Genomic DNA, 14,742 nt, shown 5'->3' on the forward strand with positions numbered 1-14,742 from the left:
ATAATACTAGGAAGAAAGACATAACTCGCTTTTGATCGCTCCCTAGACAAACCTGTACTTTTTGGTTTTCTGTCTCCTTATGTCAGTGGTTACTTGAGTAATATTAATTCCCTACTATTTCCAAATTCAAAGGACGCTTGGCAATCGGCCATGGAAACGCCCTTCGTCTACCACACCCCAATTAACGATATGACAAAAAGAGTCGACTGAAACAATTCTACATTTAAACTTCTTTATTTATCTTTTATCCCTTTAAATGAAAGTTATTTGCCTTTTTCCCCTCGTTATCTTTTGTGTGTTACAACCCTAGAAAAAGTTGATCATCAAAAATCAACCACTCGGCTTTTTTAGTTTTTGTTATTCTGAGTAGTTTTTTTGCATGATCCATCTAGTTAACAAATTCTATTCTTGTAAACTTTCTTAATATGGCAAATAAAATGGTTGTTGTTGTTCCTATTGTTGGTCTTCCTTTTACAAATACTTAGCAATAGTTACCAGGGCTATAACAACGACTAAACTATCTTTAGTCGGTATTTTTTTTTGTTACTGCGAGGTCTACTGGACTCAACCAGCAATGGCACAAACATTCTTATTTTCATTTAATTAATCGAACCTGCAGTTATTCCAGCTATACAAGAATTTTGTCTAGTTCTGTTTGACTATTAAGAATTCTCTTCAATCGATTTGCCATTTGTTCAATTACCGAGGGATTGATGCCTTCCAGAAGGTCCACGCCTGGTAGCCAGAAGTGTGGAAGATTTCCCCTCTCCAGGTGAGTCTGCAGTTCCCTAAGAAATGCAAAAAACTTCTCGCCTAGGGAGTTCTGAGCATTCCAGCCATACGAATCTCTCATGAAATGCATGAAGGCGGTCTTCAAGTGATACGACTGAAGGGCTGCGAGAGATGTCCTCTCCCTCTTGACGATCGTCTTCACGATTCTAAGTAGTTCGTGCCTGCAACCACCGTCAGTATCCATATGCTGCAACTTTCCTTTTTCTTTAAGAGAAAACGACTGTCTCCAAAGGAGTTCAGGATGAGAGGTACGCGTCATCCCTGTGTAAGGTTTGGCTACGAAGTACTCTTCAGCCCCGATGTGGAAGCAAGGAACGAGATCAACCGATAGAAGCATCTCATTGGTTCTTTTTCTAGTGATGTCAATCTGGGTGGCAGGCCCATGGTAACGCACCTCCAAACGGAAGTCTGAACATGACAAACTGTGGAACGCATTCACTGCTTGAACAACGAGACTATGAAACCAGCCATTTCGAAGTCTTTCGGGAATTATGTACCCCTCAGCACTTGAATACCTACGAAGAATCGAACTTTCTTGGGCCTTTAGTCTTGCATATCCTGGTATTCCTCTGCCACCTTCAACGATGACTTCTTGCCTGGTTATTTTAAGAACAACCATAACATCCACTTCATCCGCCTTCTCTGTTTTCAGCCCCTCATACACGCTACCAGTGTACTCTCGTCTCAGGATTGGTATCAAAGAGTTACGTTCACAGTAGCTCATGACTTGTTTTTCAATGACTTCCTGCACCAGACTTCTGGAACGAACCATGTCTTCATTGGTGATCTTGACATGCTTCACAGAAAAATCGCGGAGTTTCTTGGTTAGTGGGTCCCCTCGCCTAGCTTGCGCCGAAGCCGACATTATCTATAATGTGAAGAAATGTACTTTATGTTGGTGTTTTTCACACAAGTCTACCACTATTCATCTCCATTTCGGTGAACAATTCTTAATTATTGCCACTTAAGGTAAGAAGCAGTTCTGTTTCTTTCAACAATATTCTACTCCTATAGATATAAATAAGCTAAACTGCGTTTCTGGTAGGCTCGATTTCCCTCGCTCTCTCGCTCTCTCGTCCTCCCCAGTGTTCGGACCTGTTCGGGGAAGGAGCGCGGGCTCATTTCCCGAACAGCGGCTGATAGTCGAGGCTACGTTTCTGGCCGAATTTTAACTACCATTTAATGTAGATAAGCTGATATTTAGCTATATTTATAATAGAAGATACAAGACTTTTATCTAATAAATAAATAAATAAATAAATAAACAACTCTTTGTCGAACACTGAATTGTCTAAGCTGGGATCGTCTATTTAAATTCGTCAAATTGAGTGGACTGCAGGCAGAGAGAATCCCCACCTTCGATGATAAATAGCTGAAAGAATAAAGTCGACCAGATGTACAAGTGTAGTTCGTTTCTTGAAATATGATCTGCTTTCTACCACGAAGGACAAAGGGTTATAGTCTACACCAGAGTAAGACATGTCTTTCATAAAAAAGACTCTCCGATACAATACAGTCATCAGGTTTTTAAACTCTACTTCTCGATTCGCCTTCCCCTTCAAACCGGGGAAACTTTTTCGCTCCAACCAGCGCATCAGGCGTTGATCGGCTATCTCTAGTAAATTCTGACAAAATTGTTTTAGCGTTTTTCTTGTTTATCAGTTGTGTTTAACAGATTAAAGTAAGGGAAAACATATAATTTAACTGGTCTTAACTGAAAAGCGATATTTGTCTCAGCCCGTTAAACGTACGTCCCCGTTTGCCGAGTACGACTGATGGGAGTTTGTTGTAAGTGGCGTTGGCATTTAGCAAACGGTTCTAAAACTTTTTAAAACGCACAAGATGTTAATGTAATAAACCAACCTGATTGTATTTAGGGCTAAATATATGGGTTCTAGTCAGCACTGTTGTTCTCCCCGGTTAATAATGGCGGTCTCTTTTACACGACAGGCATTTCGTGTTTCAGAAAGCAACCAATAGAAACAACCAAAAAGTCACTAATATGGACTTCCGGTTTTCCCAGAAAATATGACTTTGTTTCTTAGAATCGACAAAACAGTTCAGACTTACTGTTAAAAAAAGACTTCTTTTCAAGTGAAACTGATGTTATTCGTGGCAGTGTTGCTGAAAACAATGAAAATTTTATAGTTGCAAAATTTGTAAAATCGGGCGTTAATAGTTACATGAGCTCAACTCAACTGAAAAAAGATATTTTTAATTATTTTGCAAATGCAACGCTTATCAGACAGGTCCGCAGGTACTAGCTAGTCCGGCTATGCGAAACAGTCAGTCATACTAAAGCATTACAAAATATTCGAAGACAAACTTGTTAACTTACTGACTCGGAGTTAACGAATTATTGAAAAACCTGCGGAGCGGCTGAAGGCACCTCCGACCTCTTCGGGCACAAGCGGGTACTTACCATTTACATGGGAAAACCGGAGATTCGGGTTCAAAAATCAAATGGTTGCGCGCGTCATTCCCTTTGGAAGGCTTCAGAAAATATGGACTGTGATTTAAGGAGATGCAATCCCCCCTTTTTTTTCTGTTAAGCTGATTTGAACATACTTTGAAGCGCGCATTTTTTTCCACGATGTCATATTTTATAGTTTTATGTTTATGCACCAGATTTCCACGCGGGTGGTTTGTGTAAATTGTAAGCACCCCCGGGCTGCTAGGTTTCAGCTAGGCTAGCTGAAATCCTGATATAAAGATGGCGTAATACCAGGATAAAAGTTATCTCGGTAAAGCGAATAAGCCCTGCAAAACGAGCTGGCCCGGATCAAAATAAAGCCCATCAGTAAACTTCGCACACTCACCTACGAATCGCCTTAGCCAAGCAGGGTTGCGTGATGCATTTGCAATCGTTCATCCGTTTCAGAATGTTATCGAGAATTTCCCTTGGAAATCAAAACCAGATTTGTCATATATTGAAGCTAAAAATCACCATCGATCAGGCCTGATAAATTTGATTAGTTGTCAAGTGCGAGAACTTGTCATTCTGCTTAATCCTAAACTTGCAATTGAGGATGCATGAGGTAACACCAGACTCGTACCCAGTCGGACCCAGTCGCTATTTATGTGTTTTGGGGGTGAGAGAAGATCGGGGTTAGGTTGAGGCGCGCGGGGTGTCATGGAAAGGTACGAAGGGAAAATAGCGTCGCTATTTTTCCTTCGTCCCTTCCCATGAGACCCCGCGCGCGCCTCAACCTAACCCCCAATCTTCTCTCACCCCCAAAACACATAAATAGCGACTGGGTACGAGTCTGAGGTAACACCGTTATTATTGTTATTTAGTGTACTTTACAGAATCACTCTTCTGCGCATCATTTATATATAAGTTTTTATAAGTAGTTTTGTTAACTGCCCTGAAAGAAAACATTCAGTGCATCGGTGAAGTTATCTGTAACCACAGGTGGCCGAAGCGTAAAATGAGAGTTTGTATGGGAAATAAAGAGTTGGAAACTTAGATAAAATAACTGAACGAAAAGCGATAAAAGTTATTAATAAAGTGTAAATATTGTTTTTTCGTGTCATTGTGTTTGTTTTTACGAAGTTTCAGCGCGATTTGAGTACTTTTACATCATTTGACCTGACATTGTAATAATAAGAGACAAGGTAGGACAGAATCGCTCGATAGACCTTCAAAGCTGCTCAGTATCAGCTCCAAATTTCTCGCGAAAAAACAAACGCACTTACATTTTACGCCACCGAATCCAGAAAGTGATGCCTTAAGATCACCTTCCTGCAATCTGTTCCGGTAAACCTTGCGTTTGGATCGCATAACTCGATCTAAAAGATCAACTACAGTTCAAAAATCGGCGCCACTTATCCGTGGCTAGTAAAAGTGTAACATTTCAACCGTCTTGTCGCTCGGCGGTGACTGGGCGCTAGCGTCAAATAGTAACTCACCGGGAGAGGGTGACATTACTTCGTTATGTCAAATCTCTATGCACTCACCTCCGAGCAAGGTCGGCTTCTTTGTTTTCACTCGGCCAATGAACGTAGCAACAAAAAAAACAAAGAAGCCGACCTTGCTGGAAGGTGGGTGCATAGAGATTTGTCTTAACGAAGTAATGTCACCCTCTCCCGGTGAGTTACTATTTGACACTAGCGCCCAGTCACCGCCGAGCGACAAGACGGTTGAAATGTTACACTTTTACTAGTCACGGATAAATGGCGCCGATTTTTGAACTGCAGTTGATCTTTTAGATCGAGTTATGCGATCCAAACGCAAGGTTTACCGGAACGGATTGCAGGAAGGTGAACTTAAGGTACCACTTTGTGGATTCGGTGGCGTAAAATGTAAGTGTGTTTGTTTTTTCGCGTGAAATTTGGAGCTGATTCTCAGCAGCTTTGCAGGTCGATCGAGCGATTCTGTCCTACCTTGTCTCTTATTATTACACTGTCAGGTCAGATGATGTAAAAGTACTCAAATCGCGCTGAAATTTCGTAAAAACAAAGACAACGAATCCAGGTAACAATATTAACACTTAATTGATAACTTTTATCGCTTTTACTTCATTTATTTCATCTAAGTTTCAAACTCTATTTTTCCCACACAAACTCTCATATTACGCTTGGGCCACCTGTGCTGTAACTGGAGCACTGCTGTATTAGAGGCAACCTTCAAAATATGGCCATAACTTACTTAGATTTCTTGTCTCGTTTTGTTTTGCGGTTTGTTTGTTTGTTTTTTGTAAAAAAAAAACAACGTCCTTGAAAATACCATTTTACTTCTTTATCAGCTCGTCTGAAACAGGCATGCCGTTTTGGATTTGAATTTTAGCGGAAGACAAACTGACGAGTAAACTTCGTTATTTTTCCTTTGTGCACTACATTACAAAGAATCGAGACGATTGGGATAGCCGGAACTGCTAATTCCTTGGGAAACACTTTCTAGGTTTTATTAGGAAACTTCAGTCTTTCCTGGAGGAAGGAAAAGCCGCAAAGCCGGATAGCATTTGTGCAGGCACTAAACCATACGGGATAGGCCAGGGCTTGTGTTCACATAAGAACGCCGGGTTGATTTCGGCGCGAATTCTGCGGTAACGGTACGATGCGCCGCACCCGATCTCTAAAGTGGAGGGTTACATATCGGGTAGGTGTTCATACTCTACCGGATAGCTTAGTATCCGTTTTAAGATTAGAGGTGAGGTTTAAAAGTCATCCGGCGACCCTGACCATTTAATGAGTGCAGTTAGAAACACGTTATCCTGTTCACTCGTATTGACTGCTCTCTTGTCACATTGCAGTTTCCTTTATCAAGACTGAATATAACCTATGGACAATTCTGCTATTAACAAAAATCCTAAGCGAAAAGGAACCGACAAGAGAGCTTTCCTCAAACGCCTACATGGTAGATTGAACCAGGCACTGGAGTCGACCGAAACCGATGAACCAGCGCCATAAAACTAGACGTAAACTGTGTTCTGAAACAAAGGTTTACCGTGTGAAAACAGTCACAAAAGGCCACATGGGCCAAGCAAAGGCCTAGTGCGCATGACAGGAGCAAGTAGGACGCAGGCCTTGTGTAAGGTGTGGACTAGTAATTATTGCCTTCTGTTGTTTCAAGAAGACATATAAGGATGGCCTATTAAACAGTTAGCATAAACAGGAACAGGATACTCAGTTGTAATTTATTGGAACGTGCGGACCAAATTCTATTTAAAAACTACAATAAGCAGAAACTTCATAAACATTCCAAACATTCATCTCAAAGTAAATCATGTAGGGGTTTTCACCTGTTGTTAGAACAAAGCCCACGAAATATAAAGTGAGCTCCAGTTTGCAAAAGGGTGAAGATCAGGATACTTTGCAGTTGATAACCTTGCATGAAGGAAATTGAGTTATCCAAATTTATTATTCTGTAACTTGCATTTGACAATAAGCCTTTCAGTAGGAACTTTGAGTTCTACCTTTACCTGGGTGAGTCAAGACAACAATAAGACGACGTGGTCCTAAACGAAGTGCAGACTAACTTGATGTAACGACTGATGCCTCTTGCGTAATCAAAATAGAGCTTAATTCCCCCCTCCCACCCACCCACCTCCAAAAGTCCCTCTTACCTATGTAAAACTGTGTACCGACAATAACATCATTAACTTTTACATTTCTTCACCCATGTTCCAACGTGCCATAACTGACTGAAAACCCCTTACTTTAACATCCAAACTTTCTCAATTTTTTTGGAAGAGACAAATCTGCTTGGCTACTCAAGTATTTCGTTCATTACAGTTTCACTATTCAGGATTCTTTTAATTCGGCATGCCATGTTATTGACCACCACTGAGTTGATGTCTTCAAGAAGGTTTATGTCAGGTAACCAGTAGTGTGGGAGATTCCCCTTTTGCAGAAATCCCTGCAGATGTTGGAGAAAGCCATGAAAATGTCTTCCCAGAGAGCTGTAGTTATTCCAGTCGCTGGGGTTCTCTTCCATGTAGTGCATGAAGGCTGTCTTCAGATGGTAAGATTCCAGTTGTCCAAGGGATGACCTCTCCCTGTTGATGATGGTTTTCACGATTCTAAAGAGCTCATGTCTACAGCCGCCGTCTCTATCCATGTCACGCAAGAGCGCTTTCTCCTTCAGTGAAAAGGACTGTCTCCATAGAAGGTCTGGGTCGGAGACATACCTTCTCCCTCTGTAGGGTTTGGCGACGTAGTAGTTCTGGTCTGATCCAGCTTGAAAGCAAGGCACAAGGTCAACCGACAACGTCGTCTCGCTGGTTCCGTTCTTGGTAATATCAAGTTGAACAGCAGGCCTATGGTAACGTACAACCATCTCGATGTCCGAGTTCCGACAGCTTTTTTCGTAGTCGTTCACTGCTCGGACAACTAGACTGTACCACCATCTGTCAAGAAGCCTCTGTGAACTGATATTCCCATCAGAATCGGCATAGTCACGAAGCTTGCTGTCCTCTCTCGCCTTTAGACGCACAAAGCCGGGCACTTCATCACTATCCTCCACCATGACTTCCGGATCACCCCACAACCAAGGACTCGATGTTTTCAGCACTACCATAACATCCACTTCATCTGGAGCTTCCGTTTTCAGCCTCTCGTACACGCTTCCAGTATACTCTAGTCTCAGGATGGGAAGAGAGGATTTCATTCGGCAGTACTCCATGATCTTGTCCTCGACGTATTCCTTCACTAGCTGTCTGGAAAACGTCAAGTCAGCTTCAGAGAATTTCACATTTTTCGCAGAATAACGACGAAGATTCTTTGTCATGGTATCCTCTCCAGCCAGCCAACGCCACACAAACATTCTACAAAACGATAAATAGAAAAAAATATATGACGGAATTATCCAGTACTTAAAAGTACGATGTTTCCGAGTGAGAGTGGCGAGCAAAGAAATACAGATTAATGAGACGGAATTAAAAGCAAATGACTCTGGAGTTTCTTCCGCGTTTCTCCATAATAGAAAATTTGGAATAAATTCAAGGGACTACTCACTCCATTACAAGACAAATTTAATCGGGGATTCTCCTCAAACGTTTCCTTTTTTTCGGTGACCCTTCAGTCTCAAATACTCCAGCCCACACCCAACTCATTAGAAACCTAGACACTCAGATTAAACTCTTTTAACTGTACCCTGGGTAACAGGGGTTCGAAGGGAAAAGGAAAGAAAGAATAAAAGCGATTATGTAAATGTGAAGGATATTCAAACAACGTAGCGATGATACAATCCAGTGAAGGAGCATGGGTGTCAAGACAGTCCATTGAAGAGCAGTTTCCAATTTAAGGATTTAATTTTCCACTGATGATCAGACATTATATTATTTGATATTCCTCAGATTTTTAAGACGTGTTAGAATGTGGAACATCTGCAATATATTGCTATATATTTCTCCTCAGCTTCATTTACTGATTCAGACCAAACTTTTCAGGTACTGATCAAATATTATAGAAATATACTGATAGTTGTTATACAAAAATTGCCCCCGGTAAGGTAATCTGCAGTCCGGAATCCGGGAAATTTTTGCCCGTGGAATCCGGAATCCTGAGTTTAGAATTACCGCTAACGACTGGAATTCGGAATCCCAGTTCCACTGACAAGGAATCTGTGGCCTGTTCCAGGTTCAATGATAGTGGGGACAACGGATCGAAAAAGAAGGGAGAAAAACCGCGTGCGCTTTTCGCTCGTCTACACTGACCCTGAGCCTGGCACAGGATAACTAATGTGCGGTCGCGTCAGGCTACAACCAATATAAAAAAAACACCACCGCAGAAAGAAACCTGGCCGTCCCCGCGTTAGCCTGAGATCATGCCATCTCCCTATTATCCCTTTATTTCTCTCACGCATTTTTTTCCCTCTCGAGCCAAAAAAGCAGAAAAAATAAAATAATAAAATAAAATAACGCCTGATCTCAGGTTATCCCCGCATGGGAATCCGGGATCTCAGAATTCAAGACTGTCTTGGATATATTAAAATTCTAACATGACTCCGAGGCTTTAGAGTCAAAATTGCAAATTTTTCAAGACTCCATTGTCTCACAATTCCCGAAAGAGACTTGAGCTCAAAGAAAACCACAAACCAAATATAGAAAAATGACCAGAAAGCCTCGGAGTTATGTTAGAATTTTAATATATCGAACGTGGGCTATTACCTTCACACGTGGCGACAAAATAAAAAATCACATTTAGAAATTTGATTTTTCCAAACTGATGTTATCAAACTGGCAATAAGAATTGATTGAAACGTGAATCACATACATACAACCCACGAGGCCTATGTTTATTAAGATAGTTTCTTGTTTCTTATTTTCAAATCGTTTTTTCAGCGCATGTATTAAAAATTAAAGTTATGGTTTGAGGTCTCAAACTACATGCTTGCGACGGAGAAAGGAAAAATGTGATGGTCAACCACTAACAAACTTCGATCGCTTTTATTCAACTCGTTTCAACAAGCGAAGGGAAAAAACCCTATGAACACTGCCTGACCGCCGGTATAAAGGAGAAACATACAAATCAAGCGAAAATCAGGCTTTTCTTGACTATATTCACTGAGTGTTATCTTGCTTTCTCGTCTTTTGACATGACTATAAAGTAAAAACATAATTTTATTTTGTATCATTGATCCCAATTGATATATATTCGTTTCCTTGATTACTTTAGATCGAGCTTACCAGGGAGACGAACTGAAGGCCAGCTGGAGTAAACAATATTGACCCGAAAGCATATTTTGAAATGTAAAAGAACAATGAATAGAATGTTTGTGATTTGAGAAATAATCTTTATATGAGGTAAATAGCGGGAATTGTAATTTAGAAATTGAATGGATTTCAGTAGTAAAGAAAAGAATAGCTTATTACCAGTTTAAAGGACTCACCTGGGTTTAGTTTAAAGGTATCTCAGTTGAAATATCGATTGAACATTGTACAAAGGAGCCCAACTTATTTGACCATCTGATCTAAATATTTACTTCCGGTCTTTCTCGGAAATGCGAATCATCGAGGCGTGTCAGTCCAGTTTTCTTGGAAACCACGTGCATGCGGTCTCTTTGAGATATAAAATATGGTTATTTAAAACTTCACAGTTTCGGTTTTGAATGGACCAGTTGATGTCTGAGTATCTGCTTCGCGTCGTTTGGTAGGAAGACAACTGAAAGAAGACAAGTAACGACGGAATAAAACGGTAAGTTTCTTCACAAATTGAGATATAAAATGTTTAGTGGATACCGTTTCAGACAGCGTGAAATAAAAGCCTTGGCATGTGTATCCGGTCGGCTGGAACTAAAATATTAAAACTGTACCTTGTAATTCAAACGTTTTTATAAAGATTTTAAAAAATTGGATTTGTAAATTTTCGATTACACAGTTAAAAAATCTCACTTTAAGCACTGTCAGGGAAGCATGGTTGATCGACCATCTTACTTAGAGGCAGACTTTGAATAGAAAACGGCTGAACTAAGCATTTACTGAAATTCAATCAAACTTAACAGAGCAAAAACAGAAAGTGAAAGGTTAGCGTTTTCTTTCCTTTTGTACGTTATTTTAAGCACTTCCGCTCGTACTGAACAAATCATACAAAATGTACTCATTTTAATTTCAAATTTCTGAGCTGCTGCTATTATAATATTTATTGAATTACACGGATACGAGTGAAGGGGCCTTCCCCGAGCATGAATGGCACGCTACTTTCAGTTTCTGCTTTATCTATTGGTAAGTACAGCTAGCAAACATTAACATTTCTGTCAAGTCACTGCGTATAGCAGTCCTGATGATCATGAAGAAGTACAGAAGAAGTGAGGTTCTGTGCGGTTTCGTAGCGAGGTATATTTTTGGTCAGTTCTTCCCGTGTTGTCTCCGACCTATGAATAATCAGGGCTTGGAAACTGATGGCAATACGAAATCAACTGAGAAAAAAATAATTTTACATATATTACAAGAGATATACGAGATTGACCTTGTCGGCGTTTCGTTTTACTGGCCCCATTGCCCTGCTCCCCTCCCCTCCCCCCTTGAATGAAATGAGGTTATCCACAGGATGATCTATTTATTTTCTCTCTCTGCAGCTTTGTTATCATGCTTCAAGCAAAACAGAATGGCTGTGATACAGTTTTGCTGAAACAACAACTGCGGCGCTACTCAGCAGACCACGTGAAAATAACCAAAGAAGACACAGCAAGCTAAACGTCTAGTAGACAACTACATCAAAAAGGAAATCTTGCCATGCATCTGCAGCGAATCATCCCTTCCAATTAGTAAGCAAGAATACACAGGAAGCTTGTATGAGAAGCTTAAGACTGAAGCAGCAGATGAAGTTGATGTTATGGTTATCCTACAGACAACAAAACAGGAATTAACCCAAGAAGATGCTAGTGTCCCTGGGTTTGTGCTTCTCAAAGCATCACAGGATTCCCAGCTGCGGAAGTATGCTAATGCAGCAGGATACATTCTGCCTGAGAAGCTACGAGCCAGCTGGTTTTTTGGCCTTGTCCAAAAGGCTGTAAATCAACTCCAAGAAAAGGATCCTGCATTACCTATAAAGCTTGAAGTGCGAGCTCATGGTCCGGCAGTGCAGTTAGATATCACAGACAAGGAAACAGAAAAAAAATTGTCAGCTGATCTGGTTCCATCTTTTCAGCATAGTGCTACAGAATACTTCGTTGCAAAATCATACACTGGGAAAATATCCCCAGCATGTGACTCAAAGCTTCTCTGGAGGCAGTCGTTTTCACTGAGGGAGAAAGCAAGATTACAGGATATGGACAAGGAAGATCACGGTTGCAGGCATGAACTTCTCAGAATCATTAAAACCCTCATCCGTTCAGAGACTACCTTTGCTAAACTGACCAGCTACCATCTGAAGACAGTTTTCTTGCACTACAATTCCAATCCAAAACTAAAGTGGGGTGTAGATAAGCTGGGAGAGAGATTTCTTGAGTACATGGAATTATTGCACACAGCCCTGGCAAGGAAGAACCTTGATCACTTTTGGGTGGAAGGAGTGAACTTGCTGGATAATATACAGGATAAAGCACTAGAAAACATGGCTGATCGACTGCGCAAAATTTTGGACAATGACAAGGAGAGAAGTAAAGTCCTCAAATGTGAAAGTAAGGCAGATTAATTTTTATTATTAACTGTTTTAATTTGGCAACTGGGAATATTATTGTAACTATTAAGTTCCAAGAGTGACCAACATTGATTTTCTCCTAACAATATCTATACATCTTCAAGAGAGTAGGTTATGAGAATTACTAAAATGATCACCAAAAGGAAAAATTAAGCTTTGATCTTCTGTCAAATTGTCTTAGTAATTCTTATAAGGAAATGTATGAAGATCAGTCTGGAGAATTTATACATGGATATTGAGTCTCGAAGGGTTAATACAGTTTCAAAAAGATGAGGAAGTATATCATTATTATCAAATTCCTCTTGATTAAAAAAAAATGTTTGATAAAGTATTTGGTAAAAAGGGCAAAGAGATCAATAACCGCTGAAAGAGGTTCTCAGCCGCAATTTGATAAGTAGAGAGCTGTTTACTATAGTCCTTACATAATTATGCATTCCCTTCCAACAACACAAGCATTACCGTATCTTGCTCAAATCTGAAGCCAGATGTAGGGCTGATCAGTATGTGCAAAATTAATCAAAGTGTGAAAATTATTTCCATTTGCCTTCAGTGCAGCTAGACAGTAATGGAAGAAAGGCAAGAGAAAACTGTCTTGCAATCACATCTGGAGAGCAGAAACAAACTCTGCCAAACATGTGTCAAACTTCAACTGATTTACTGCAGCTTCTGCGAAAATTCCTCAACCAACTAGGAACCATTCTAAGTGATGAAATCAAGTGGTCAAAAGAAATGATTGAAGAGTATATGACAAAAGGGGTACTCAAATACTGCCAGGATAACTCTCCTATGATAATAAGCAAGCCTGATTATGGAGGAAGCTTGTATGAGAATCTGAAAATCACTGGTCCTGATGAGGACGATGTGGTAATTCATGTCATCTTGAAGGCAAAGAAAGGGCTTGTTACTATTAATGTGGAGAACCCTGGTTGTGCAACCATCAAAGCAGTGGAAGGTTCCCCATACAATTACAAGGAGTATTCACGTGAAGATGGCCTCTTGATGCCAAAGAAATTCAAGTCATGGCTATTTAAACTGGTCAATTCTGCTGTTCAAGAATTGAGCTCCAAAGGAGCTGCATCCATGTCTTTGAAGGCTTCTAGTTGCAACACTGGTGTTAAAGTCATCATCAATGACCAAACCAAGACACTGGAAGTAAAGCTTGTACCAACATTTCCACTCAGCAGCGATGAATACTTTGTTTCACCATCACAACAAGGCAATCTCCCAGGTACTGAAAGATGAATCCAGGCTCACGGCTGTGAGCATAGTCATGATTTTTTTTCTTTCAGTAACCATGTTGTTGCCTGGGAGTATAGAGTCTGTTCTAGGCTCCAAGATAGTAAAGAGTGAGGCTGGGGCTGCCCCCTTCCCCAGAACATGTGCTGTCTCATTTTTGCAATGTTCCTACTATCAGCCTGGAACAGCAGTTGCATACAGAACACCAATGTCAAGTTCATATTAACAATATGATTACCACAATGTCATGAATTATAATATAATTCATGATATTGTGGTAATTTATCTGTAACTCCTAAAATTATAAAACTAATAATTATTTATCATAAAGGTTTCAACATCTGCGATACACACTCCCTTCCATGACAAGTTCATGACTTAACTGATAAAAAAAGTCTCAGAATTCCAAAAGAAAAGGAAAAGCACAGAAAGAAAAAAACAGTTCTCATATTTTATTTTCAGCTGGAACTGACAGCGAAACAGCATGGGTCAAGTCATACACACTGATGCAGAAGTCTCTTCTAAAAGACATGGATAAGGATCAAGGATGCCGTCATGACCTGTTCAAGATAACCAACACAGTTCTCAGACGGGAACCAACCTTTTCCCATCTATCCTCTTTTCATGTTAAAACTGCACTACTGTGGTACAACCAAACAACCACTGAGTGGAAGAGGGAGCAACTTGCAGAGAGGTTTACTGGGTTTGTGGGCTTTCTAAGAGATGCACTTCAGTGCAAAGATCTCAAGCATTTCTGGATCACTGATGTTAATCTGCTAGCAGAAATTTCAGCAGTCACTCTAGGAAATATGGAGTCAAGGTTGACGAAGATTCTAAACAGTGAACAGGAAAGAAGTAAAGTGCTGAAAGCTGAGCGACAAGAGGGGAAAAAACAAAGTGCATTACAAGAGGATAAAGTTTGAAAATAACTGGTAGAATAAACATTAAAACTTGATGTCTATTATAAAGGGAAACATTTCATAAGAGATGGAAAGTTTTCACGATTTACAGGTTTGATTTTACCTGAACATCTGAAATAAAATATTTATTTAGTAATGGGGGTTAATCTGGACCTCTATTCTTTTTATTTTCATTGGTCCATTTAATCCTGGCAGTTCTCACTGTGATTAG

At 40.2% G+C, this 14,742-nt stretch overlaps 2 protein-coding genes and 1 pseudogene across 2 annotated transcripts; 1 reads left to right on the forward strand and 2 right to left on the reverse strand.

The window, feature by feature from the left end:
• Positions 1-300: 300 nt before the first annotated feature.
• On the reverse strand, positions 301-1,699 carry LOC140924334 (cyclic GMP-AMP synthase-like receptor 3). Its single transcript, XM_073374364.1, has one exon. The coding sequence runs from the start codon at positions 1,655-1,657 to the stop codon at positions 629-631; it is 1,029 nt and encodes a 342-aa protein (XP_073230465.1). The 5' UTR covers positions 1,658-1,699; the 3' UTR covers positions 301-628.
• Positions 1,700-6,417: 4,718 nt separating this feature from the next.
• LOC140924375 (cyclic GMP-AMP synthase-like receptor 3) lies at positions 6,418-10,147 on the reverse strand. Its single transcript, XM_073374409.1, has 2 exons — positions 10,127-10,147; positions 6,418-8,060 (listed from the first exon to the last, which is right to left on the reverse strand). Exon 2 carries the CDS (start codon positions 8,057-8,059, stop codon positions 7,004-7,006), a length of 1,056 nt encoding a protein of 351 aa, XP_073230510.1. The 5' UTR covers position 8,060; positions 10,127-10,147; the 3' UTR covers positions 6,418-7,003.
• Positions 10,148-11,315: 1,168 nt separating this feature from the next.
• On the forward strand, positions 11,316-14,609 carry LOC140925147 (uncharacterized; annotated as a pseudogene).
• Positions 14,610-14,742: the final 133 nt, after the last annotated feature.

This window comes from Porites lutea, chromosome 14, assembly GCF_958299795.1.
Source record: "Porites lutea chromosome 14, jaPorLute2.1, whole genome shotgun sequence".
NCBI classification, from domain to species: domain Eukaryota; kingdom Metazoa; phylum Cnidaria; class Anthozoa; order Scleractinia; family Poritidae; genus Porites; species Porites lutea.